We start from the raw sequence: 26848 nt of genomic DNA, 5'->3' as shown, positions 1-26848 counted from the left end.
AACAACCTATCTTTAAACACTTGTATAAATGACATTGTTACTTTTATAAGAGTTGTTACATTTGTTCTTTAATTACATAAAATAAGATCTGCTCTTTTTGGTACACAGCCAATGTGTTTGTGAAATTAAACCTTGTTACCAGTAAAGAAATACTGTAATAATAATATGCTTTGCCTTTAGGTGGTCAATTAAGAAGAACCATTTTTGAAATTAAGGTTTGGGATGTTGTTTTTTGTTGTCTATATGGAATCTTCTATTCCTGTGATATTTGTATGAATGCATAAAAAACGGCACTGTATTTAAAAATAGAGAATGTGTTTTCAAGACTCTGCAAAAACAAAGTTAGCAGTTGGAGAGACCTAATGAAGAAACATAATAACATAATACCAGCATGCCTTTGGTGAACCTGGTTAAGCGTGACAGTAAAGCCTCAAATCTAACTATGGTTAAGGGATTGTTTTGCAAGTGATACTGAGTTTAGTAACCACATACGCTAAAGCCATGCTTGTGGTGTTCTAACTGCACGAGAGCCTTAGTTCTTCAAGCCTGTGTAGCACATGTGGGCTAACCCAGCATTCATTAATCACGAGAGGAAACTATGTGCCCTATTGCAAGGCACTTGCTTTTTCTGTGACTGCTTACACAATATGATCACCTGGGCTCAGTAAAAGTGCTTGCTGTATTATTACAGTTGGAGATCTGCTGCAGGATTTGCTTCTTTCACAGTATAGGTCAGGTGATTGAAATGTATATTATAAGAGAGCCATTATACAGTGTATTTAATGGACAGAGTAGCCTAACAAGGAGTTATAAAAATTAAATAGTAATAATAATAATGCAAAGACTATGTGTACACATGTTTAATGAGATTTGTAGTAGTTGTATTGTTGCAAGTGATAACAAAAATAGTAAAGCTTCTGTCTTTTTTTATTTCTTTTTTTTGCACACAGAGAGTTTAAATACAGGTGCACAACAGGGTCTGCCATTTTCCCTGAATGTGTTTTTTTTTCTCTTTCATTTGACAACAGATGCACTTGATAAAGTTAGAGCTAAATATTTCTGCTGTTAATCCTGTCATGTTTGGTTTGATGATGATGATGTCCCATATCTGATGCCTGCATTAATCTCTTCTGACTTTGAGAAAAAAGAAATAGACCCGTTTTTCATTTATTATGGTGTTTTAAATCCCCTATTCATATAAAAAGGTATATAGTTAACATTGTTTCAGTGTTTTGGCATTTGCAGCACTGTTATGTTTAACTTTCTCACTGTTAAAACTAAGTTCAGAAGTTTATTTAAAACATATTCTCTAGAGCGTATGCCAAGTGTGGTTTCCACAATGTTGTAACATTTTAACTGATGCCACATTTAATGAGATGCTAAATTAACTGCTTGTATATAACACAACTTAAATAGCTACTTTGGAGGAAATAAAAAGTTTATAAACTGCAGCAATTTGTTTTTGAACTTTTATTTATCAGCCAATGTAAATAAAACAACAGAGTCAGACGTGGATTCAGATTTAAGCAGTCATCATTAATTCTGATTGGTCAATACATTGCATATATTGCTGTTTATATATATATATATATATATATATATATATATATATATATATATATATATATATATATACACACACACACACACACTGTAAATACATCAGAAATGCATTTCACAAATTTCATTTTTAGAGGTGTGTGTGTACTGATTTAAACACTGTGTCATGTCACCTTGGTTCAAAACTTTTTTTTTTTTTTTATTATTATTAACTGGTCTTGAACTGCGTTCGGTGTACAGTATTCACTGGGGTGGTCAGATCTTATGGCAGTGAGCCCACATCATTTCCAAATGTATACAGGTATACCAGTATCCTTTCCTCCTTTCCCAGCCACTTGATGATCCTCGCTGAGGGAGATCGGTTTCCCGTTCTGGTGATTTTCGCACACTGTTTGTTTCGCATCTTGAATTTTGCTTCCCCAGGTGTTCCTTTTTGACCTTTTCGATGTCGTAGTAGGTGCAGAAAGAGGTGTGCTTGTAAATGGGGTATTTCATTTAGAAAATGCTTCATTAGAATACGTCGGTGCAAGCTGCTCTGTCAATATCATTCATCCTAATTGTAGGTTTTCTTAGAGTTGAATGATATAGTGAAGGTAGATCATAGCCAAGAGAACCATGCTTAATTTATTGGTCCATCACTCTTTGGAAATGGAAAACGGAAACTGGAAAAACAATGAGTACAACTAAAATTATGAATTTATTATCAATGACACTCATTTCTGTTGTCTGTTTCTCGACAACGCAGTCCCAAAATATTGCCTTGGGTTAAATGGCAAATCCTTTGTGTGTTGTTTTTTTTCTTCTTCTATGAGTGTGTCACAAGTTACCCCAAAACCTGTCTTCCCTTGTACAAGGTGTGAGCACCTTTTTGAGTGAATGGTGTATGTGGCAGAGATGGATGGCTCTTTAATAGAAAAGTCTTCCCACTGATGATGGGAATGAGAATGTAGAGATGAGAGCCCAGCTAACAAGATTTAAGTTTGTTGCAAGTATCAGCCTTTAAAACACCGTCGCCCACACCTGTGGTGACTTTGACAGACTCACTGAGAGCAGAAACTGACCCAAGACTGTCACCGCTACTGGAAGGATACAAATTGAATATTTGTGAAACTGCATGTGTGTTAAAATATTATAATAACTATTCTATGTTTTAAAGAATATAAAACCAGTAGAAATACTATTGTAGCAAATTATGAACAGGATAACAGAATTTGAATTAAGCCATCTGAACAAGATGCCTTTGTTATTAGAGTGCATATAAACTGTTGCAAGCTGGTCGTAAGAACTATCGCACACGGAAACCTGTAACCTCAGCCAACGCAGGCATCTCATTTAATTAACTTGAAAATTAAGCCATACTTTTTAGTTTTAAAAAACTAAACAGAGAGCCTTGGTATTGCAGTATAGCAAATTAAAAAAGTAACCCTTTCTAGACAGAGCGATGTTTGAAACTAAAAAGCTAGGTTATACCTATTTTGTTTTTATTTGATTTTATTGTAGTTAAGCACAGAGGTTTTAAAAAGTATTCTGATCCAGTAAAAAATATAATGAAAAAACTTTCAAGAGAAATAATATGTTTTAAGTAAATAGAAACAGAATAGTTGAACTAATAAGTGTTTTTGCTTGTATGAGGCTTATCGTAATAACAGTAGAAGTCTTGTTACAGGGAAACTGAATAGGCAGAAAACAAGCATTTAGTTTATTTGGCTGAAGAACATGTCCATAGTCAAGTTTATTATTTTGAAAAATAGGCTTGATTTGGAAGTAGTTTCTAAGCTAAACACATGTACTTTAATCAAGTATAAGTGTAAAGGTTTTACTGTGATAAACAGAGGAACTGTTAAGTTTCAATATAAGACAATATAGTGTAAACTGGATTTAATAATTTTAATACACAGTAGAATACTGAAAAACAAAGCTCTTTGCTTTGCCTATATGAGCAAAGCATCAGTAGACCTTCAAAGATAAGGATGTCTTTGGCATCTCAAAGTAGGGTTTGTTGTTGGATGTTAAAAGCGGGATTTGTATCAATCTTGAATGATAACCAACAGAAGGTGCTTTAAGAAAGTCATGAGTATGTACCTCATTAGCGTAAAAACTGGTGTGTAAGTCACCCCCCCCCTTTTTTTTTTTTTTAGACAAACATTTCAGGAAAAAGACTACAGGTCACACCGGTGTACAAGTCACGACCCCCTTTTTAGAACCCCCTAAAAATACCTAGAAAATAGACTTACAGGTTTTTAGTTATAAAAAATTAGGATGTAAGCTTTTTTCTTATCTGGAGAGATACCAGTCCGAGTCATCTCTTGAACCTGGACAAAACATTACTTAATGCAGTGAATTTGGAAAAGTGCTTACAGTAGCGTTTCATATTAATTCAAAAACTAACCTTGGCAGGTAAACATGGTGTCCGAAACCTGCTTGCACAGGGGATTTTTTAGAAACAGAGAGAGGTCAAACTTAGTCCAAGAATGGTACAGTTAAAATGAGAGTATTATATTTAACATGCTCATTATAGCCTGAATTTAAATGAAAATAATGACTTGCCACTGTATGTTTGTTGTTTTATTCAAAGGCTTATGATAAACCCCTACAGTCTTTGTCCTATATTTTGTTAACACACATTTGTATATGAAGTTAAACTGGCCCATTGACAACACACTGAAAATGTAACATAATATGCTGCTGAGCGGGACATATATTTTAGACCCAGGTTAATATAATCAAAAAGAGCTGGTGTTGCATATTAAAATATATTCTTTATATATATATATATATATATATATATATATATATATATATATATATATATATATATATATATATATATATATACCTGTGTATTATATTTGGTAGCAAGGACCCTGTGAACTCTAGTTAACCTATTTTTTTGAGGAAGGAGGGGTGGAACATGAGGAACATTCGATCATATCCAGTTAATTTTAGAAAAGCAGTCACCGGCACTTTTTATATATATATTTTTCACTTAAAGATGGGAGCTGTCAAAACAGCAAATGTTTTCATTCAATTAAGACTTCTGCCATGTTAAATGTATCAAAAGTTCTATAAAAGCCATAGTAAGACTTCAGTCAAGCATCACTCGACTTGCTAACTACAGGTTGTGTGGTCCATGCTCAGAGGATCTCTGAAAAAATTGGTTGCTGTTTGGTTGTATTCAGAAGTCGGCCTTTGAAGACATCTCTTGTTTTTACGTTGTATTCTACAACTACACTTCCATAGTGGAAGGTAAGAACAATTTTGGATTTTTATCTCATATTGATGCGTTGCTATGAAGTTTTGGAATTATACAGTTCTGAGATAGTTTGTGAACCCCTTAGGATTTTCACATATTTCAAACCTAAAATGTTATTAGATCTTAATCTAATAATAAAGATAACCTGATTAAACAAATGACACAAAAACATGATACTTTTTCAACATTTATTTATCCAAAAATGATTAAATATCCAGGTGTGAAAAAGTATGTGAACCTTTAGATTCAGTAACTGGTGGCACCCCCTTGAGCAGCAATGACTTCAACTAAGCATTTCCTGTAACCGTTGGTCAGTCTCTCATATCGGTTTTGAGGAATTTTGGCATATTCCTCCTTACAGAACTGCTTCAACTTGGTGACATTTGAGGGCTTCCTTGCATGGACAGCTCGCTTCAGATCCTGTCACAACATTTCAATGGGGTTAGGTCCAGACATTGACGAGGCCATTCTAAAATGCAGAATTTCTTCTTCTTCTGCAGCCATTCTTTTGTAGATCTGCTTATATGTTTAGGATCATTGTCTTGCTGTATGACCCACTTTTGTTCAGCTTCAGCTCACAGATGTATGGCCTGACATTCTCCTCTAGAATCTTCTGATACAATGCAGAATTCATGGTTGTGTCAATGATGGCAAGCCGTCCAGGTCCTGAGGCAGCAAAGCAGCCCCAAACCATCACACTCCCACCACCATGCTTGACGGTTGGGATGAGGTTCTTATGTTCGAATGCAGTTTTTGGTTTTCGACAAACAACGTTTCTCATTGAGGTCAAAAAGTTCCACCTTTGACTCGTCTGTCCAGAGAACATTGTTCCATAAGTCTTCTGGATCATCTGTATGTTCTTTGATGAATTTCAGATGTGCAGCAATGTTCTTTTTAGAGAACAGTGGCATCCTCCTGGCTATCCTTCCATGAACACCATTCTTGTTCAGTCTTTTTCTGATAGTTGAGTCATGAACACTCACATTAGCCAAGGCGAGAGTGGTCTGCAGATCCTTGGATGTTACTGTGGGGTTCTTTGTGACTTCCTTGATGATTTTCCAGTTTGTTCTTGGAGAGATTTTGGTAGGACGTCCGCTCCTGGGTAGTGACAGTTGATTAGTAGAGCTCCAAATCCTTAGAAATGGTTTTGTAACCCTTTCTAGACGGATGAGCATCAGTAACTGTTTTTTCTGAGATCCTCAGAGATTTGTTTTGATTGTGGCATGACGTGTTTCCACACACCTGTATGGTGAAGACCAAACTCACAAACTTTCTGATCTTTATATAGAGAGGGGCCTCCCAAACTCACCCCTGAAGATCTACCTAATTATTTAAGTACCTGATTCTAATAATTCCCTTAATTGAGCTGATAAAACCAGGGGTTCACTTACTTTTTCACATACCCTGAATCTTAATTACTCATTCTTTGTCTAAATCCTACATCATTTTGGAATTGGTTAATGTAAACCGTACCGGATATTTAAGAAAATATGGATATTTCACATTAAAAATGTGTTTATTACTGTCACAAAGATGGCCGAGTGGGTGACGTCAGAACCAGGAAGGAATGAAATACACAAAGGCAACAGATGAAATGAAACAATGATGGCGCCTGCTTGCGCCGGTTTATTGCAAAATAAAAAGGGTTGAACAAACAGAAACAGGACACGGCACTCTACGCCAAAATAAAAGAGACAAACAAAAACAGACTATGCTTAACAAAATGGTGTTCGGACAGACACACTGACAAACACGGTGAGTTTTGAATACACAAGTATCGTGCTGGTCCCACCAGCACGCACTAGCAATTGTTGTAAACAATTTCTCCTCTCCCGTTCTCCACTCACCGAACACCCAACCCCGGGTGGGTGAAAACATGCTGTTTTTATGCAGCTGTACCAGACTCGATTGCTAATCAATCATTCAATTGGAGTCTCGGTACAACTGCACGTGAATTAATAAAGTGCAATTCCCCGTGCTCACATATTATTACTTTTTACTTGCACGTGAAGTGCTGTGCAATCCTCGTGCCTAAATACAAATATACATTTTAAACACTCGTGTTACACAGACCCGTTTATATCCCGTGTACCAATGTCTATACACCAACATTTAACACACCACACGCAACATATAACAGATAATATACACAGGGGTGGGCACTTCGTCACAATTACACATAAATAAAATACTTTTTTTTTTTTTTCCCAAGTTTGCAATATAAACCCTGTGTGGGAATCGAACTCGAGACATGCTTCCAGTGCAGCTTGCAATGCAGACGCTCCAGCTTTCACACCACAAAGTTTGCAAGTAGTATAGCAGTAAAGTTATAGTTTTTAACAGGTAACGAGATGGACAAGCTTTTGTAAATAATTAGTACGTATTATCCCAATTGTATTGAAAGCTGAAAGCTTTCATCTGATTTTGCAAACTATTATAATAAGCTTGATCCATTCATTTAGTATATTGTACAATGCTCGAGTCCTGGCAGAACGCACCGGAACGGCGTTCCTGCACATTTTTGATAGCTGGAAGTTCTGCCACTTTATTATTATTTTTTTTAACCTTTTTGAAAATAAACAGAAATCTTTTGCAGCAAACTGTGTTTGAATTTGACCACACACATGTGAAAATGTATCAAAGAGTATCTCCATTGCCTTGTTCTGGATACTGAGACAGCAAACTCGCGCGGTCACGGACTCACGTCAACCTCTCTGTGTGCTCATGTTTATTTGTTCAATGTTACTATACAGATAGTTCTAATTTTGTATTTTAGAAGTAGCCAAATTCTTATGTAAGGTGCAGCAGACTCTAGAATTAAGGATAAAGTCTATTGGTGTTATTTAGGATCAGCTGTAAGTGTATAACATATTCTGGTGTCTACTTCCATGTCTATTTGAGACGTCCCCTTTAACTCTGAGACAAAGTTGGAGTTTTTCGTTTTTTCATCTTTTTTTTTTAACTTTGGTATAAGCGTCACTTACACAGTTCAATTAGTTTTAATTTGTGAGAAACAAGAAACTAGTGGAATAAACCTTGCAACTAAGTCAAATGCTTGACTATTTAACCTTCTCTTACTTTAGCTGAGCAGGTGGAGATTGTCTCTAACAACTCAAAGTAGTTTTTAAATGAAATGGTTGCTCAACTGCCTGGCACTGACCCCTTGTATAACTCTACAGGCATTGAGTGGAATCAAAGGAAAAACACAACCAAAAAAAACAGCCTCCAGCTCCATTTGTCTTTTATCAAGATGGGTTTTTTTTTTTTTTTAAGACAAATTTGTTTTTTTCAAAGTTCATAATGTAAATTTTAGATAACTAGTTCCTGTCTCAAAACTTCACTCCTTTAAATGTTTAATGTTATGGTTCTTAAGCAGAGAGTTATTTCTTAGGTTCATGAATGTAAGCAATATCATTTGATTTGAAGTTTCCTTCAAAATAGAACATGAATTACATTGCCCATCAATAGAAATGTGTAAATAATCTGTTTATAATGGCTAGTATATTGGAGTATAAAAAGGGAAGTGTCAGTAAGTGATGTTCAACTCTTTTTCTTCTCACATGGTTTTACTTTTACTGAAGGGAACTGAAATAAGTGTTTATTAGAATATGTTTGCATTTTAAAGTCTCCCACCTTACACATATTTCTGGAATATTGATATGATACTCTATATTAAAGGCTGCAAACAGGCATTTTATTGTAGGGTAAAAAGTTTAGAAAGTGTCACTGAAATGTACGTGCGTGAGTTTGAGCAATCCCCCCATCTCTACTCTTGGTGAGCCTGTTCCAGTTCTATACGTCTCTTTTAGTATTTAGAGCCTATATGTTACAGGCATGTAACTCTTAACATTTGTTGGCATTGCATTTAATTTGCTATGTTCCTGCCTAGTTCTGTGTACAGTCTAAATCGTTTTGGATTTCCTGGGTGGCTGAAACCATGACTGACACTCGAACAAGCTTTGTGCCGTCTGCAAATTTGACAAGCTTGCTAATTATCCAATGATCTAATGCGTTGATGTAGGTAAAAAAAACAAAAAAAACAACAGGGGACCAAGCACGGAACCCTGTGTCATCTTGCTGAATACTGCACATAGCCCCAGGTAGAGGCTTCCCATCTTGCAAACACTCTCTGCTTCCAGTGTTTTAACCAGTTATGTATCCACTTGCATTTACTTTCTTGTATTCCCACTGATTTCAACTTTAGGATTACTCTTTTTGTGTGGCACTTTGACAGAGGCCTTTTGGAAGTCTAAGTATATGATGTGATAGGCGATTTTTGTGTCCATCCGTGCAGTGACTTCTTCAAAGAAGTCTAAGAGGTTAGTCAGACAGGACCGTCCTTTTTGGAGTCTGTGTTTTGGTGTTGAACTATTATACCATAGCTGCAGTGTATAGGTACTCTGCTAGTTTCCCTGTTATGATTGATTTCCATGATTTTATGTTGTGGAGGTGAGGCTGATGGATCTGTAGTTTCCTGGGTCCTCCCGCCAATCAGCTAGGGCATCTCCTGTCTTAAATAATTTGTCAGAATTGTTTGCCAATGACTTGCCAGCAGCAAATCCGCTGGTTTGGATAATATATACAAAAGTGTTTGGTACTGAAAGACCCCAGTTCTCCTAGTACTTCTGTTTTTACTGTAACTTAGGAAATGCCTATATGCAGGTTCTATACTATAAATGAAATAGTAAAATTCTCAACACCTGACGTTTCAAAGAACTATTGTGTAAAACATCTGAATTTAAATTATGAAGCGAATTATTAATCTCACCAAAGTGAAGGGGAAAAAATGGTTATGTTGCTGAAATGTGTCCATTACCACCAAGTAAAACTAAAGAGATGAACAGTAAATTAACCCATGTTAGGATTAACCTATCAAAGCAGGCTTCCATGATATTTATGTTAGACTTGTATGATTGCACTGTCCAGTAAATATGCTGTTTGGATTGTAGAGGGAGCATCCATCATATGGGAGATTATTTTTGTTTCCATTTTTTTTCTTTTTTTCTGTGAATTAAAAAAAAAAAAAAAAAAAACTAGAGAAAGTGTAATGATCTTAAATCAAAATGTATATTTGTCTGCATTTTTATAATTTAAAGACAGCATTACCCCCTCAACCAACACATAATTCACCTTCAGTCCGATCCTATACATCTTCTTTTGTAAAGAAAGCAGACAGAACTTTTATGATTGGTTCAAGTAATTTTTCAGTGGTTTGTCTTGATAATGACTAACAGTAAGTTAAGATGTGCATATGACTGCCTCTTTATTTAAATTTATGAACACAATTTAGATATTTTATTTAGCATAAGATTATCAAAGAAACTACAAAATTACATCACACAAATCTCCTGGAAGCCATAAAAGCAGTACAGTGTTTCGAAATGTCACATTTTTCAATTTGTGTCAGTTGTTCATTAAGAATATGGAAAACTACAAACTGGTATCATTCGACTTTATGAAGCAATTTTTGTTAATTCTATACAGTGCTGCAAAACTTTTGGCCATAGCTGTACATGTACATTACAATATTTGATACTGGCTACACTAAAAATAAGACCTTTCCTTGTGGTCTTGAGTAACCCTAAATAGCCCGAACACTGTTTCCAACACAGTTTATTTTATACATTCATGCTTGTGGTTTTAAGTAGCCATCACTGGTGCTTGGCCCTTATTTCACACCAGCACTTGCAGGTTACTGTGTCTCTATGAGCAGATTCAGAACTCCTGGCATCACAACATAGATATGAACACATCATAAAAAACATGACTGTTAATAGGGCTTCCAACCAAAACACGCCACAGTGATTGTCGTGAAAGAAAGTAAAAAACCAAAAAAATTTACGAAGTGTAGATTACACAGTCATTGGCTACCTAGGATCAACGTGCACGTTGCAGGTTTACAAAAAATATTATATATATATATATATATATATATCATAAGAAAGTTAAAATTGATGGTTGAGGTGTTGTGAATGTAAATTCCCCTTTGTGAATGTATTGTTTGTTTTGCTATGAGGTTGTGTACTAGGGCGTGCATCTTCAAAAGTCGGTGAAGTGCTGTTATGTGTCATGATTGTGTACATGTTAGTACAGCTATCTGACTTAAACATAGATTGTGAACTACTGAGTGCCTTACACAGTATAGTACAACCGCTAGTTCCTGTGCAAATGGTTTAATTCTGAAATAATCAAATTATCAGATCATGTATTAATGAAGGTTGTAGTCAGATTTTCCAATAATTTAACTTCAAGTAATTGTTTCCCATGTTATCTTAACCAAACATTCCCCCACATGAATAGTTGGTGCCAAGTAAGTAGATTCTATTTGACAATGCTATACCCATAACAAAATAGAAAGTAACAAGCCAATGTCTTCCGTCTCTCAGATATGTCACTGGAAACTGTTACAGAACAACTGCTCCAATATTGGCAATTTATTTTAATTAACACATCATGTTTTACATTACATTCCATGCATGTTGCACTTTTCGTTCATAGTCATTGGTCGTACCTGTATAGCAATGGCCATTAGGTAACTCCTGGCGGTACCTGTAAGAGCCATAAAATAAAAAAATTAAAAAAATCTAAGATCTTGAATTGATTTTTTTTAAAAAACAGTATTATATATTATCTCTAAACCACTGTGCATGAATAATTTTGTTTAGCAGCTAAAAGGTTAGTATAGTAGATTTTCAACATTATCACCCACCTGTAAGCATGAGTGATTTCGATTGAGCAGATATTCGGGTTTGTGAAGCAGGCGTCTGATGAATCTGCTATGGTTTTCAACTTTGAAATACTAATCAGTGAAGCACAATCTTTCTAGATAGGAGTATAAAAGCTCAGATAAACATAAACAATAATCACACTATTTGGTGTGGCTGCATTTTGTACCAGCAATAAGCAACTGGCTGCATTTGTTTACAATTTCTCCAATTGATACAGTTCTTGCTTGGAAAAGAAAATTGAAGTAAGAGTCTACAGAAAGTGCAAAACAAGAGTAATACTGAGTCCCTTTGGATAACACTATGTAACACAATTTTTGTTCCTGGGTAGTAAGTGTTATTTCCTAATTGCTTATGCCTCAAAAGTATAGAAAATGGCTATTATTCCCCACAAACTTTGCTTTTGTGACCAGGACAGTGATATTTCAAAATATCACTATTTCCAGTGGGAAAACGGGCAAATGTGCGCCTTTTCGTTCACATAAAGTCAGAAAAAAACAACATATGAATCCAAATTAACACGTATTTATACTAAAGTAATACAAAAATGACTACAAAAGATTTAGAAGTGAGTAGTTTTTCGAGATTTACGATTCTACTGTAAATACAGAGGCATAAGCAATTAGAAAATAACACTTACAACCCAGGAACAAAAATTGTGTTACATAGTGTTATTAACATATGAATATGCCATAATGTTAATTTAGTTTTCAAACTTTGCTTTTTTCTCCTTTGGACAGTGGAATTGGTTTTATTTATTTTCTTAATTTACAGTATTTACAGTATAATCGTAAATCTCGAAAAACTACTCACTTCTAAATCTTTTGTAGTCATTTTTGTCATTACTTTAGTATAAATACGTGTTAATTTGGATTCATATGTTGTTTTTTTCTGACTTTATGTGAACGAAAAGGCGCACATTTGCCCGTTTTCCCACTGGAAATAGTGATATTTTGAAATATCACTGTCCTGGTCACAAAAGCAAAGTTTGTGGGGAATAATAGCCATTTTCTATACTTTTGAGGCATAAGCAATTAGGAAATAACACTACCCAGGAACAAAAAAAAAAAAAATTGTTACAAGGTGTAATTATGTTGGCTTTGTCATTGTTAATTATTATAGTTTTAGCTTGAGGTTAATGTTTTTGATGTTATAAACATTTAAAATGGCACACAATTATGCTGAGATGGGAAGTAAATGGTACCATACAGTAATAAACACTTACAGTGCCAATTTCTGATAATTTATAATAACTTTGCCAAATAGAAAGTGAATATGTGTATTTCTGAAGAGATTCCCAAGTACTGTTTTTTGATTCTGTGCATCCAAAGACTTGTTAAGCATTACTGTTTGGTGTTCTATCCTAAACCATCAGTCCCAAACTGTTGTGACATAAATGATATATTAAACAAACAGAGAAAAATTAATACATTTGTTAATCACATTATTCTGCCTTTTACTGCAACTATGGTACCATTCAGTAGAGTAAAAATTGTAAAGGGGTACTTGAGCTGAAGCCTCCTGACAGTAGGGGTTGATAAACTACTTTCAATTGTCCTAAATGTTAAAGGATAGGATAGTAGTGTTCCTTCAATTCAAGCAAACTCTGAAAGCATGTCACTACCCTGTCACAAGCATTAATAACCTGTATCTTTCTAAACAAGGGATTTAGGGGAGCTCCAAAAAACAATAATTGTGTGAATATAGTAATTGTTACAGCTGTGTATAACGGTATTTAAAACAGGATTCATTCATCTGACTTTTTGCATATCCGCCCTTACTCTGGTCCCACCGACGAGTCAGATATGTGACAGATTACTTTACTGAAGCAACACAATCCAGATAAAATAAAAAAAAAATGACTGCAAACAACATGCCAAAAAAAAAAGAAAATCAGTGACATTTGAAACTGCTTATAAAATCTAGACCTACTACCATAAGAAATCCTTTAATACTGAGCAGTGCATTTCACATATAGCACACCATGCGTGCAAATCCCAAGCTGGACAGTAATACTTTAAACAGTACAAATTGGTGGTCTAATTTTTTTGGCCACGCACAGAGGAGAAATGTAACAAGACAGGATAAGCCAGTTCATTTTTCTTTGTTTTCTTTTCAAGCTGCAATCCGTTTAGCCACAGTATGCTGTGTTTATCTGATTAGCACCCACCGAGTGAAAGGAAAACATTTCTTGCCAGTTTCTGAACAAGAACTGCCAAATAAGGTTTTAACTACCCCCCTTGCCGAGCAACTACATTTCTTGACCTTTTCACCCCGAGCCTTTACATAACTTTGCCTGTACCCTGTTGCTACAGTTGACAAGAGTACCAGCAGGATTAACTTTATTATATTTATACCACTTTAATCACACCATGCATCCTGCTCAACCCGTCAAGGCTCAATTAAACCACAGAGCTACGGTTTCTTGCAATCAGATTATAGCCTAGGAAAGAGTTAGATTTAAAAATAAATAAATAAATCATTTCCCAGTCAGTATATAATAGTTTCCATTCAAGCACGAAATGCAACCATTACTGTATGTGTATTTACCTCCTAAAGACCTGGCCTTGTGCCCCATCTCTCCCCCCAGCCTGCAATAGCTCTGGCTGGAGTTATTTATTTCTCATTTTGGATTAGTCTAAAATTGCGAGGTTTCTATATTTTATGTAGTTGTTACAATTACTGTATTTTGTTGAGAAAAAAAAAATTCTCTCCCACAGTATCTTAATGCTGTTTTGGTGACAGCTTTAGCATTACCATTACAAAGGCTATTAGTTCATTCTGACAAGCAGGCTTCCCTCAGTCTCCGTGCGAGTACTGACTGAGTGGTTTTGCCAGTGGCTTGTACAGGTGGGCATCCATGTACATTTGCTACCCGCGGTAATTGCAAACTGATGGATCTTTACGGTACCGAGGTCACCGACCCTGCTCCGTACTTGTACCATACCGATCTGGTGCTAAAGTCATAGACTTGGTACCGCCCCGGTTCCGACCCAGGATCGTACCATACCCATTTGGTGCTAAAGTCACCAAAGTGACCCTGTACCATCATGGTTACGATCCGGTACCACACCGTACTGACCTGGTTTCTACCCGGTCTTACATGGCCTGCTACTGACCGTTGCTCTTGTTCAGGTTTTGACCCACCCGGATACTATCTATAAGCAGATTGAGGCAGCATCTGTACCTCTGTATACTGTACACTACATTGCTTGCTTCTTGCATCATGTCTGGTTTTTATCCATGTGACACATGCAAGGCCAGTCTGCCTGTTGAGGACAAGCACGGCAGATGCTCTTCCTGCCTGGGGCCAGAACATGCCAAGGAGGCAGTGACCAACCACAGTTTCTGCAAGTTTTGTGTACCTTTCTCAAAGTGTACCCATGACAACCATCTCTCCCACAGCTCTACACAATGCTCTGTGTCCCTGTGTAAGTCCCATACTCCTGCATAGTGCTCTTCCCCATCACCCTGTGTTAGAGAGGTGGCTGTGTCCCCTCCCCATGGCTTTGTGCCAAGGGAGACTGGGCGACACATCAGCGAAAGTAACCCACACTGGAAATAGTCTTCAGGTTTTTCCTCATCTTCCTCTGCATCTCATTTTCCTCTCCCAAGGAAGAAGAGGAGTCACCGTCCCAAGCAATAGGTGGACTCAGAGCAGATGGAAGACTGGGCAGGTATAACCACCAAGGAACGGTTCTCACAGAATTACTGTAATGAGGGGCACGAACAGGAGCTGGCATTCCCGTCTGAGAACGTAAAGTCAGACAGCATGTCCCCTGTGGTTAAAGCTTTGGCACAGGCACCTAATTTAGTGCTCCTGTCCGAACAAACAGTGCCGGGTCTTGGAGGTGATCCGCATGCTTACCTATTCAGCCAGTGTGTTCGGCATGTGGCTGGGAAAGTATACTAGTATTCCGGTAGCCTACTAGTCCTATTTGCTGGGGTCCAGTTCCGGCAGTTACATTCCCTCATTACAACAGCTGGAGGAGCTTCTCCTGGCTAATAAGAACCTGCTCTATGTGTCAACTTAATGGGCAAGATGTAGGCAGGAACCTGGCTGCGCTGATAGCTGCACGTAAACAGCTTTGGCTTTCCCAGGCATGCGTGCTTGACAGAGACAAAGCACCACTGTTGGATGCCCCTATTACACCAGGGCATATGTTTGGTCCCGCAGTGGACGAGCTGTTGTAGCGCTCTCACCGCACGCCGGAATCCATGAAGGAGTTGATTCGCTTGCTTCCCAAGCAACCACCCCAGTACGCAAATCAGGAGGCAAACTGGCTCCCTATGCATCAGTAGCCTTAAAGACCGACACAGCCGGCTACGCCTGCTGCCAGAGGGGTGGTTCAAACCGCCCCACCGCTGCTCGCCGCGGAGGCTTTGATAGGCTTTAATCAATGCCAGGATACCAGTGAGTGTTGGGATTGCTGCCGTGAAGCGTGTGAATGGTAAACTTGAACAATGCTTGACAATCTTTGACTCTTTTCTTGTGGTTCAGAGGAATGTTAAAACTCTATTCTCTTCGCATTGTTCCGTTATGCCCTACTTTAGTACGAGAGCATGGTCTTGTAAATTAATCTTAAAGTGTTAACTTCCCGTGTTGCTACGATTTGTCTTGCACAATAACAGCGTTTTACCAGTTAGATTGAATGGCCGGAGTCAATTTGAATGGATTGTGGTTAGGAGATTCAAAAAGTAGGCTGCTGGTTCATTATATATTATAGAAATAATATATAAACACGTGCTTATCACATGCTTGTTATTTTCAATCTGCAGTATATCTGACCTCTTTTTTATGACACCTGACATTGTGTTATCTAGTGCCAAAATCATATACTTAACAAGGAAAACGTGGTAAGCTCGAACAGTTTATTTAGACATTTCTTGTAGGATATGAACCAAACAGAGCAAACTTTTAAAATGGCACTTTATTTAAAATGATTATTTTAAAGCAATTAGGCTAATGTAGTGGCTGGTTTAAGTATGATTGGAGAAATAATTACCCTTGTCCTGGCTTCCCTTCTGAGTACTTTGCCTCAGCTCTCTTGCAACATACAGAGAGATTCAACCAAAGAAATGTCTTAGTCTGGAAGTCAAACGTTTGCATTGTGTCTTCACTTGATGAATGGATTAAATAATTGAATTTCCTGATTTTAGAATAATATGTGAAATAATCTCTTATTTTAATAAGGGGTATATTTTCCCACCTTCCTGTGTTCATTTTGCAGGTTTGCCATTATGTGTGGCTACATGTCTGAGTATGAGAGTGTGCAGAACAGAATCAAGAATGGCTATCTCTTTAAGGTATGTTTTGGCAGTTATGCTAAGCAGCTGCACTTCTTTCTCGCAGTGTATAAACACAGGTTTTCTAGAAAGCAAGCTTCCTCTGGGGGTGTGCTTTCTAAGGTGCCAGTGTTTAACAGATTACTTGTGCATGTCCATACAGCATCACTTCTTGAGCAATTATACTGCGAGGGTTGAAAAAGCAATAGAAAAATAAGAATACACATATAGCAATCAATATGTTGACTTCTCCCAGATGAAATAAAAAGCATTTCTTCTCTCATTCATAGAAAAATGCATTCATATATATGTATAGAAATATTTGATAGATTTTATGTAATACATTGTTTTATATTTGATTGCATATGTATTCACATGTTATATATTGGATATATGGCACGCAGCCCCTCACCTTCCAATTTGTGTAGAAAAATGTTTTAATTACTTTTGTACATTTCTTCCATGCTAGTTATGCAAAAAAAAATTATAATAACAATACAAGAGATAAATATGCATTCCTATGTAGGTCACTTTCTAACGTCTTAAAACCATTCACTGCAGTTTTGATGCTTGCTTTGTATTAAAATGCTTGCTTCAGATAGCTAGCTCTGACAGCCTGTAATGGTGCTACAAAGATGAGAGAGAGAGAGAGAGTCCAGCAATTTACTTGTAAATGCTGCTGGAGAATAGCAACCTTAGTAAATGGATGCAAATTGATTTCAGGTGTTCATCCTAACCGCTGGTTCTCTTGCATAAGAAATAAAGCACTAAGTGGCTCATGGGTGTTATCACTGTACTTTATGGGCTGTAATGATTACTAGCAATAATGTTGCATAAGCTAGTTAGTTACCCCACTTGTAGTCACTTTTTTTTTTTTTTAATAGACCAGAGACTGGACAAGCCAGTAATGTATTGAGTCTCCTTAAGATATCTATCATCAGGCTCCAGTGATCATGGAGCATAGATTTCAGGGCTTAGGACATGCCAATTATCATGGGAGACATTCAAGGAATGTGCATAACCAAAGCCAAAACAATGCTACTGTGGCTAGTCACAGGATTTCCCACTGCGTCGAGCAATGACAGTTTATTTTTTGTCCGTCGTCCCAGATGTTTTTTACATTTTCCTACTGTTACAATGGTTTTCTTAGATCACATGATATGCTACTGCTAGTACTGTGGTTACTAGCAAATAGGCATTTATAACAGAGATTTGCATCCTCTGAGGAGCTAGAACTGAGAGAGAGAGAGAGAGAGAGAGAGAGAGAGAGAGAGAGAGAGAGAGAGAGAGAGAGAGAGAGAGAATGGGCTTCAGTGAGTTCTTTTATTTCAGGTCATGAAACGTGGGACCAACACTTTACATGTTGCGTATATATATATATATAAATATATATATATATATATATATATATATATATATATATATATATATATATATATATATATATATATATATATATATATATATATATATATATATATATATATATAGTAGTGTGTGTGTGTGTGTGTTTGAAATGTTTTCAAGACAACAAACATGTTTGTTTCTGCAGGGGTTAATGAACCATTGAATATATTGCTTTCAATGCTTATTCTTGGCACCTGACCACGTTCACTGGCTACTATATCAAAACATTCTGTTGCTGTTGCTGGTGTAGTGGTTGTTCAAGCATTTATTTATTTTTATTATTTATTATTATTTACACTGTCTTGTTCGGAACCCCCATGGTGTGAATTAAAACAAAAGGTTTGTATCTCGTGTGTGAGTTAATATCCTGCTGACTGCAGCAGACACCTAGTGTTCTCGTTGGATAGGTTAGGAGACAATCACTGTATTTTCCTCATTGCATAAAAACCATGCAAAACTGGTGTGCAACTGCAATGCACAATGGCTCATCCACCAAAATGACAGTATTGCAAAGACTGAGAGAAATTACAAAATAATAAAAATCAAATGAGGCTACCTCAGTTTCTTACAAATATTGAGCACTAACTTGAGCACAAGATGCTATTTCATGTGCACTTATTATCTCATGCGCACAAGATACTAACCTTTTTTTTAATTCACACCATGTCCCTTTAGGGGTTCCGTAGTCTTACATGTTCTCTTTACATTTGAATGTTGCAGCAGAATCTGCCATCATTAAATTAGGTCATTAACAAAATGAGATAGAAAGGTTGCATGAGAGGCAAGAGCAATGTGGTTTCTGTGCGTGCGTCTGAAATAGTGGGTAACAACACTGCCCTGACATTTGCTTTCATTTTACTCTGTTCAGGATCATCTAGACAAAGCAATTGAGCTCAATCCTCAGGATCCCCTGTCTTACTACCTCCTGGGAAGATGGTGCTATGCAGTAAGTTTTTTGATTGTCACCTCTTGACATGAACAGTTTGATTGTTGAGGAATTCATTAACCATAAGCACCATGGGCCATCCACTGCTGATGTTGTGAAGTGTTGAAGGGGCTCACAAAGGGAAATTTGATTACAGAAAAGACTGTAAAGTTGGTTTATGACATAAGGTTTCAGATTCAAAACACAAGTTATACCAGTAGTTGCAGAATCACTTATTTTAACAAGTAAGCAAATTAGCAGTAAAGAGAGATCAATTCTTAGTAAAGTACATTTTTTTACCCTACAGTAAAACATACGTTATAAAATAGCTTTGACTAACTCAGGTCTCTGATTGGCCATGACTCATGTAAAAATCCCACCACGATCTGATTACCTTGTTATAGTTACTTAGCTATCTTATAGCAATTATTAATGCTACCTGTGCAATGTACATACTTCTGAAGTATGTTGGAGACACTCTGCTGTGCCATTTTGGATTCTGTGCCAATAGATTCATATATGAAGCACTGTTAGTACTATTGTTCCCCTCAGTACCGCTAAATTCCCTGGCATATAAATGCACCACTTTTTGATGGTGGAAAAACAGTGACAGCAGCTGTCAGACTTCAAACAAACAATATTCAGTGGTACAACTCTTGTAACTCAAAAGCTAATCATAAAACTCAAAAAATAATTTCACACTGCTAAGAATATATATTTTTTAAAAAGTGATGCTTAATCAGACTAATTTTAGAAAAAGGATAAAAAGGGATTTGTTTAAATGGGGGGGGGCTACATGCAGTACATCTGGATTACTATTCAAATGTCATTCAGATTGCTTTACGTTCCCTTGCTTGCAGGTCTCTCAGCTATCTTGGATTGAAAGGAAAGTAGCTGCTACTCTTTTTGGAAACCCACCAACTGCAACAATACAGGATGCACTTCATTATTTCCACAAGGTATTTAACCTTTTCCTGTAAATAGCAAGGCTACATCTCTTCAGTGTTGTGCATGATGTGTTCTATATCCCACCACCAAAATGAGGCTTACAGTAAATTAAGGGTGTTCGTCCTCTTGATTTCCAACCAGAAGATCAATTTATATTGGTGGTTTAAAATACAGGCTTGATTTCAGGTCCAGGTAGCACACAACAACCCTTTTTTAAAATTTATTTCCCAATGATTGCAGTTTTTTTTAAGAAATGAGTCAAAGGGGCCTAGTTTTGCTAGATATGTATGACAAAAAAATATATATATTATTATTGTGGTTATCAGAGAATGAGCAATAGTCTAGCTTCAGTGTGATTACAACGCTTTATTATTCACATAGGAACGAGAACCTGTTGTTCTGGTCATATTAACCCACTGCTGAGTATTGAGTTGCATCTTTAATCAGAATAATTAGGAGTAGTCTAGTTTCAAAATGATTTCCAGCACGAATCCATGTGATGCACTAAGACTGAACTGTTTGTATATACACTGATAGGTTCATTTAAAGCACTCTCTTGAGAGGAGCTTATACAACGGTGCTCAAAAGTATGAACACACTTCTACCATTTCAAAGCAAAAGGCTATTCACATATTTTAGTATGTATTTTATGACATAACATTAAGTACGAATATTGACTAGTACAAAAAGGACTGAGCATGTTACACCTGTTTTGGAAAATTTGCACTAGCTGCCTGTCAAATTTCGTATTACATTGAATAAGATCTTACTCTTGACTTATAAGACTGTTCGGGGAATAGGGCCTACATATTTATCTAAATTGCTGCATTCCTATATCCCTAGATGTCAATTACGCTGTTCAAGTTTCAAATAGCTGACCATTCCCTTATTTAGGTGTGCCACTCGGGGAGGTCTGAGTTTTTGTACTTGTTCCCTCCCTCTGGAATTCTCTGCCTCCAGTTGTCAGAAACTCTGACACTCTGGAAAGTCTCTATTAAAAACCTACTGTGTTTTCCAAGCTTCTGGAAAATATAAATGTTATATTTGAATTGTTAGTATTTAAAATTGTTGTAATTAATGTTTGTTGTTATAGTTTAATTTGTGCATGTTTTGTAAAGCGCTTTGGGATGGCATTGCCATGAAAGGTGCTATATGAAAATAAATTGATTGATTGAAGTACAGTGTATTAGCGATTCTAACAGATTTGGTTACATAGACTACCCCACTGGCTTAGTGTGTATATATATATATATATATGCTTATATAAAACATGACTAATATATTTTAGCCAGTCCCTTTAAGCTGTTGCTAAGACATTTCAGTGTGTAATAACTGACAGACTGAGCAGAGTGTTTTTGAAATCTATGAAAACCCTTTGAAAGCACTTGGTTCTTTGCTAATGGCTGTGTGACTTTAGAAAAAGGGGTTTTTCGTTAGCTGTCAATTTGGTTATTTGATTTTTGTTTTGCCTCTTGTTTCTTCTCGTCATCTACCCAGCTGTGAACCTCTGGCCTTTTCAGGGGTTATTTGTTTCACTGTGGAGGAGTGTGGCATGTCTTAAGATCGCACTACAGGAAGGGGATGAAGCATGCTTTTCACTATCATTCTTTCTATGTGATAAATGGTGTGTAAATAAAGGCCCCAGTCCTTCCAAAAGTTAATATCGAAAAATGAGATTTATCATGTTTGTACTAACTGTCTAAATAATGCATCATTACTGAAGACAAAAAAGTGGAAATTCTGTAAATTCTTGCAGAGAGAAATATTAAACTGCTTCTATATTTACACCCTTATCTTTCCAGCATGAACTGCTATGTGTTGAAAATCTCAGGAAGTCATCACCCTTTGATAGGTACTAACAGTAAAAATGTTTCCACTCTTGTTTCCTTTCTTTTTATTTCCAGGTAGAAGAAATCCACCCCTGCTATTCCAAATTCAATTATGTTTTTTTAGCAAAGGTGAGCTTTTTTTGGGGGGGGGGGGTCAGGAAATTGTATTTATACTGTAACAATTTGCCGCTAGTGGTGTACTGAAGGCAATACCTGCCTCAGTGCTATGATCAATGCAGGTGAAGGAGGCAGATGAAGCACACCAGGACTGTTTTGAAAGTACTTGTTTTTATTCTACATGCTCAGTTTAGCTCCAAAAAGAAACAAAGCAATCATTTTCACACAGTACAGAAATAAACAAAACCTTTGCCATGAAAGGCTTTAATGAAACACAGGATTTCCATACCAAACAAGGAGGGCTAACCCCTTTACTAAACAAAGGACTTCCTTAACTAACAAGGAAGGCTAATCCCTTTACTAAACGTAGGATTTCCCCAACTAACGAGGAGGGCTAATCCCTTTACTTCCAAACAAAAAGGTGAACACTCAGTTAAACAAAATCTAAATATAACAAGGTAACAGTGAACCAAAACTAAAGAAAAACACTCAGACCTTTTCAGTCGTTTTCCATTTATCAGTCCCCTCCAAGCAATCAGTCTTCTCTCCTCAAACTCTTCCACAAACAAAGGAGCTGGCTCTTCTTTAATAGTATGTGGCTGAGCTAAATTGATCAATTAAGCACCAGCCATATTCTGCACCAAGAATTTAGCTCCATCCGTGCCAAAGAAATTCAGAATATATAATTTGTATTTACACGGCTACAAAAACCAAACCGTTTACCTGTGCAGGGCTTCTGCTCTGTCACAATACCCTTTGTGTGTGTGTGTGTGTATATATATATATATACACCAATTATTTTATGAATGTTACTATTTGCTAGAATTAAACAAATGTAGAATATTTACGTTGCCATTTCATGTGTTATTTTATTCTGAATACAGCAAAAATTATGTTACTCTGTTGTGTACTGCACAGCTAATGTGGTGCTGTAGCTTTAATTGGAAAACCGTCGCGCACAGTGGCGTTGCTGCTCACTGCTTGTGTTTTCGGATGGTCTTCTTCAAATCGGGTTCGGGTTAAGTGAATTTTCTGCATCGCAATAGGTTCACTCGGAAGACAACTCCATCCCGAACACGAAAAGATTTTGGGGTTCTAAAAAATGTAGTTAACCCCAACCTGATGTGGTTGACTGCATCTAGATGGGGGTGTATTTTGTGTAGGGGTCCTAACATATACGTGTGTTACTCATAATCCATTGTTGTATTTGTTGTTCCTAAACATATTGTTTTTTCTTTTTTGGTTTTATTTCTCCCAGTGTTACAAAGATATAGGACAAAGAGTCCATGCACTGAAGTGGTGTGATGCTGCATCTGCTATGGCAGTAGCTTCTAATGAGGTTGGTAATTTCAAAATAAAGTGTAACCCTGTATTGGGACAAATCATTCTTAAAGGACCCAGATGGTTAATTTATTGAAATCATTTGACTAGCCATTCCTTCACATGTGTTTTACATACTTTTAAATACAGAAAGACTTGCTTGCACTGTAATACACATTGCTTCAAAGACATAGACTGCATGCACTGTAATAAACATTGCTTCAAAGACAGAAAGACTGCATGCACTGTAATAAGCATTGCTGCAATGACTGCATGCACTGTAATAAGCATTGCTTCTAAGACAGCATGCAGTGTAATAAACATTGCTTCAAAGACTGCATGCACTGTAATAAACATTGCTTCAAAGACAGAAAGACTTGGATGCACTGTAATAAACATTGCTTCAAAGACTGCATGCACTGTAATAAACATTGCTTCAAAGACAGAAAGACTTGCATGCACTGTAATAAGCATTGCTGCAATGACTGCATGCACTGTAATAAACATTGCTTCAAAGACTGCATGCACTGTAATAAACATTGCTTCAAAGACAAAGACTTTCATGCACTGTAATAAACATTGCTTCAAAGACAAAGACTTTCATGCACTGTAATAAACATTGCTTCTCAACACACAAATGAGACCCATTAAGATGAAAACTCCAAGCTATCGGTTGATCAAATCAAACCCTAATCAGAAATCCCACTTGCTGTTTTTCCTTGGATATCCCTGCCACACTCGGTCAGGCACGCAGTTAACTACAGCTTGTTGAAAATAAGGAATAGATTGAAAGTTATTGCATTAATTGCAAAATCCACTGCAACTCATTGCACAATTTACAGGCTCCATGAAGTTCCAATGAAATGTCCTGGTTGGCTAAAAACAAGAAGGTGTGTGATTTGAACCCCCATGTTTATCATCCCAAGTCATCTAAAGAGTCTTTACTATGTAGCTGCACCACAACCTTTTGTTCTTGCCTTGTGTATTTGGTGCTGCATCAAAAGCCTTTATTTTCACTGCAAACATTAGTGATTAAACATAAACTGATATACATTTTAGCATAATTTTCATTAAGTTAATTTTCTAAAATAATAAAGAATCACAACTTGCACTTGTGTACTTGGTCTAACCAGTGTTATGTGTGGACACACCTGGTTAATCAATAGGTAATAAGAGTACAACATTTTAAAATATCACAATACACAAAGGAGCACAAAAAGAAAAATGAATACTATTTTTTTTTTTTAGCTGCCAGGAATTTATGTTGTATTCATCATAGCTTTAACATTCTTGTCTAATAATCAGGTTCGCACACTGGGTACGTTTTGAGAAGACAGTTGAATATCAATTTATGCTGTGACAAATGCATTTTCCATTACGGATGGATGACCTGGTCATGGTGTAAGCAACAACCTTTTATGCGCTGTTGTCTTTACTTGCAGGATAAAGAAGCCCAGAAGGAACTTGTTTCTGTTCTGTCTTCCCTTGGTGTGTGAACACAGGCATACGTTCCCTAGGGCAGAGCAGCACTGTCAGACTGGAGATGGAGTGACGTTTCGAGTCAGGATATGTGTCATTTATTCCAAGTCTTGTGTGGTGTAGTCTCTTAGAGTTATTAAATCAGTGGTGGTTTTTTGTTTTGTTTTGTTTTTTAACATATGTTGTATTCATAATGGAACTTTTTTTGGACTGCATCCTGAGGTACCTTCAGCAGCACAGAAATTCACTGGTTTTAATACATTCCAGGATCAACGTTTAAACAAGGTTATATATTTATTTTGCTGCATTTAAACACCTTGGTGCAGCATGTTGTAAACCAAATATGCAACAAGTGAAATATCTGATTGGCTTCTAAGTTGTTCAAACCGCACCTCAGGCCTTCATCTGCAGTCTACTTTGATCCCAAGCCAAGGTGAAGTCACTGTAATTTTCTCGACATTGGATGACACGCACTCTGGCACAGCCAGTTAGGTGGTTTCAGCAACACTTCATAAAAAAAAGAGTAAAAAACACCCTTAAAAGATAGTATCGCTCTTACCTGGCAAAACAAAATACCACTATTTCCTAAAAAGTGCGTGCTAAGAAAAGTAGCACACACCCAAGACTCCCCTTCTTCGAAACAGTATATTGAACACAAAGCAAAAAGTGAACCATTGCTACAAAGCAACTAAGTTACTGCGTTCTGTGTATGCTGCATATAATGAACTTTGAAATAATGTGCATTTGAAACCCCAGGTAGTGTAGTCATATTGGAAAGATCAGTACTTATGTCCACTGCAGTAAAGATCATAGATTCCCTTGGGACCAAAATTGTACTTTTATTTTATTCTTTTTTTTTAAATATACAAATGGATCCACTTCCAACTATTGACGTAGTGATTTATTTTTTAAATTATTAGGTTGCAACCTACAATGACAGTTTTGCAATCTGCAATAACCCTTACTTTTCACAGGTGTTGTTTCTTCAAGGACCTATTGCTTTGCAGTAATTCTTATAATATATGGTTAAATATTTGAAATGTCTGTTACGACTGTGTTTAAATAGACTTGTCAAGTGTACGAGTGCCAGTAAAATAAGGATACATGCACAGAGGATGCCAGCAAATATTTCTACTGTTCAGAATTCCTGGTAGGAGAATACAGGTGTCTTTTTACCAGTGTCATCATGATTTATTGTAAACCCAAGCCATTTGCTGCTACAATATTCTGTATGAATATATTTGTATAATAATAATAATAATAATAATAATAATAATAATAATAATTTATTATTTATACTGTAATTATCTTAATACTTTGGCTACATTGCAATAGATATTTAGAATGTAATAATTTAAATATGTATGCATTTATATTAATAAATCTGATTTATTCATTTATAAATAATTATCAATGGCACATTTAATTAAATATCTTAAAGGGCTTTGAAAGTATGCTTTTAAAATATGTGTTTATTTTCAACAGTAAAACACATTTATTAAATAAACTGTTTTTTTGTTTGATGCCGTTTCTCACCTCAGTTTCTGTCTATTCAATAAACATAAAAATGTAATCCTGAACAGAAACAGCTTTCAGGAGCTTTGAACAAGCTTCTGAATGTGTCTGGGGAAATGTCATTAGCACTGTCCATTTCCCTAATACAAATTAATATATAGTCATTTATGACAGCTTCTTACCTAATTGTTTTTCTCAGGAAAATATTTTAAATGTACGCCATAGAAACTTGTACCCCATTTCCATGGAGTTATCTCAGTGTTTGCTGTTAGTTTTATTTGATAATGCTGTCCACTAAACAAATGCATCACAAGTGAGAAATATTGGAAGTGTATTTCTTTTTCCCAGTGTGTTTTGCTTTACTATAATCTCAAAGTACCAATGCATTTGTGTGTGTGTGTGTGTGTGTGTGTTTTTTTTTTTTTTTTTTTAAATGCATTCCAATAATTTTATAAGTGTCTAATGTGTTTTTTGGGGTTTTTTT

General features: G+C 36.3%; 1 protein-coding gene across 2 annotated transcripts in view; it reads left to right on the top strand.

The window, feature by feature from the left end:
• The window catches only part of LOC121316729 (regulator of microtubule dynamics protein 2-like), a 65086-nt gene extending 39596 nt beyond the window's left edge, over positions 1-25490 (top strand). The window contains exons 6-11 of one of the 2 annotated variants that reach the window (XM_041251848.1): positions 16770-16845; positions 19100-19177; positions 20017-20115; positions 22009-22062; positions 23309-23389; positions 24813-25490. In XM_041251848.1, coding sequence (XP_041107782.1) covers positions 16770-16845; positions 19100-19177; positions 20017-20115; positions 22009-22062; positions 23309-23389; positions 24813-24866 — 442 coding nt within the window. In that variant the 3' untranslated portion in view covers positions 24867-25490. Of the gene's footprint in view, positions 1-16769; positions 16846-19099; positions 19178-20016; positions 20116-21601; positions 21713-22008; positions 22063-23308; positions 23390-24812 lie in introns of those variants that run through there. The other variant, XM_041251849.1, reaches the window with a different exon arrangement.
• The last annotated feature ends 1358 nt before the right edge of the window (positions 25491-26848 follow it).

The sequence above is a fragment of the Polyodon spathula genome, chromosome 6, assembly GCF_017654505.1.
Source record: "Polyodon spathula isolate WHYD16114869_AA chromosome 6, ASM1765450v1, whole genome shotgun sequence".
In the NCBI taxonomy this organism is placed as follows: Eukaryota; Metazoa; Chordata; class Actinopteri; order Acipenseriformes; family Polyodontidae; genus Polyodon; species Polyodon spathula.
The sequence above is the reverse complement of the archived record's forward strand: the minus strand, read 5'-3'. Positions and strand labels throughout refer to the sequence as shown.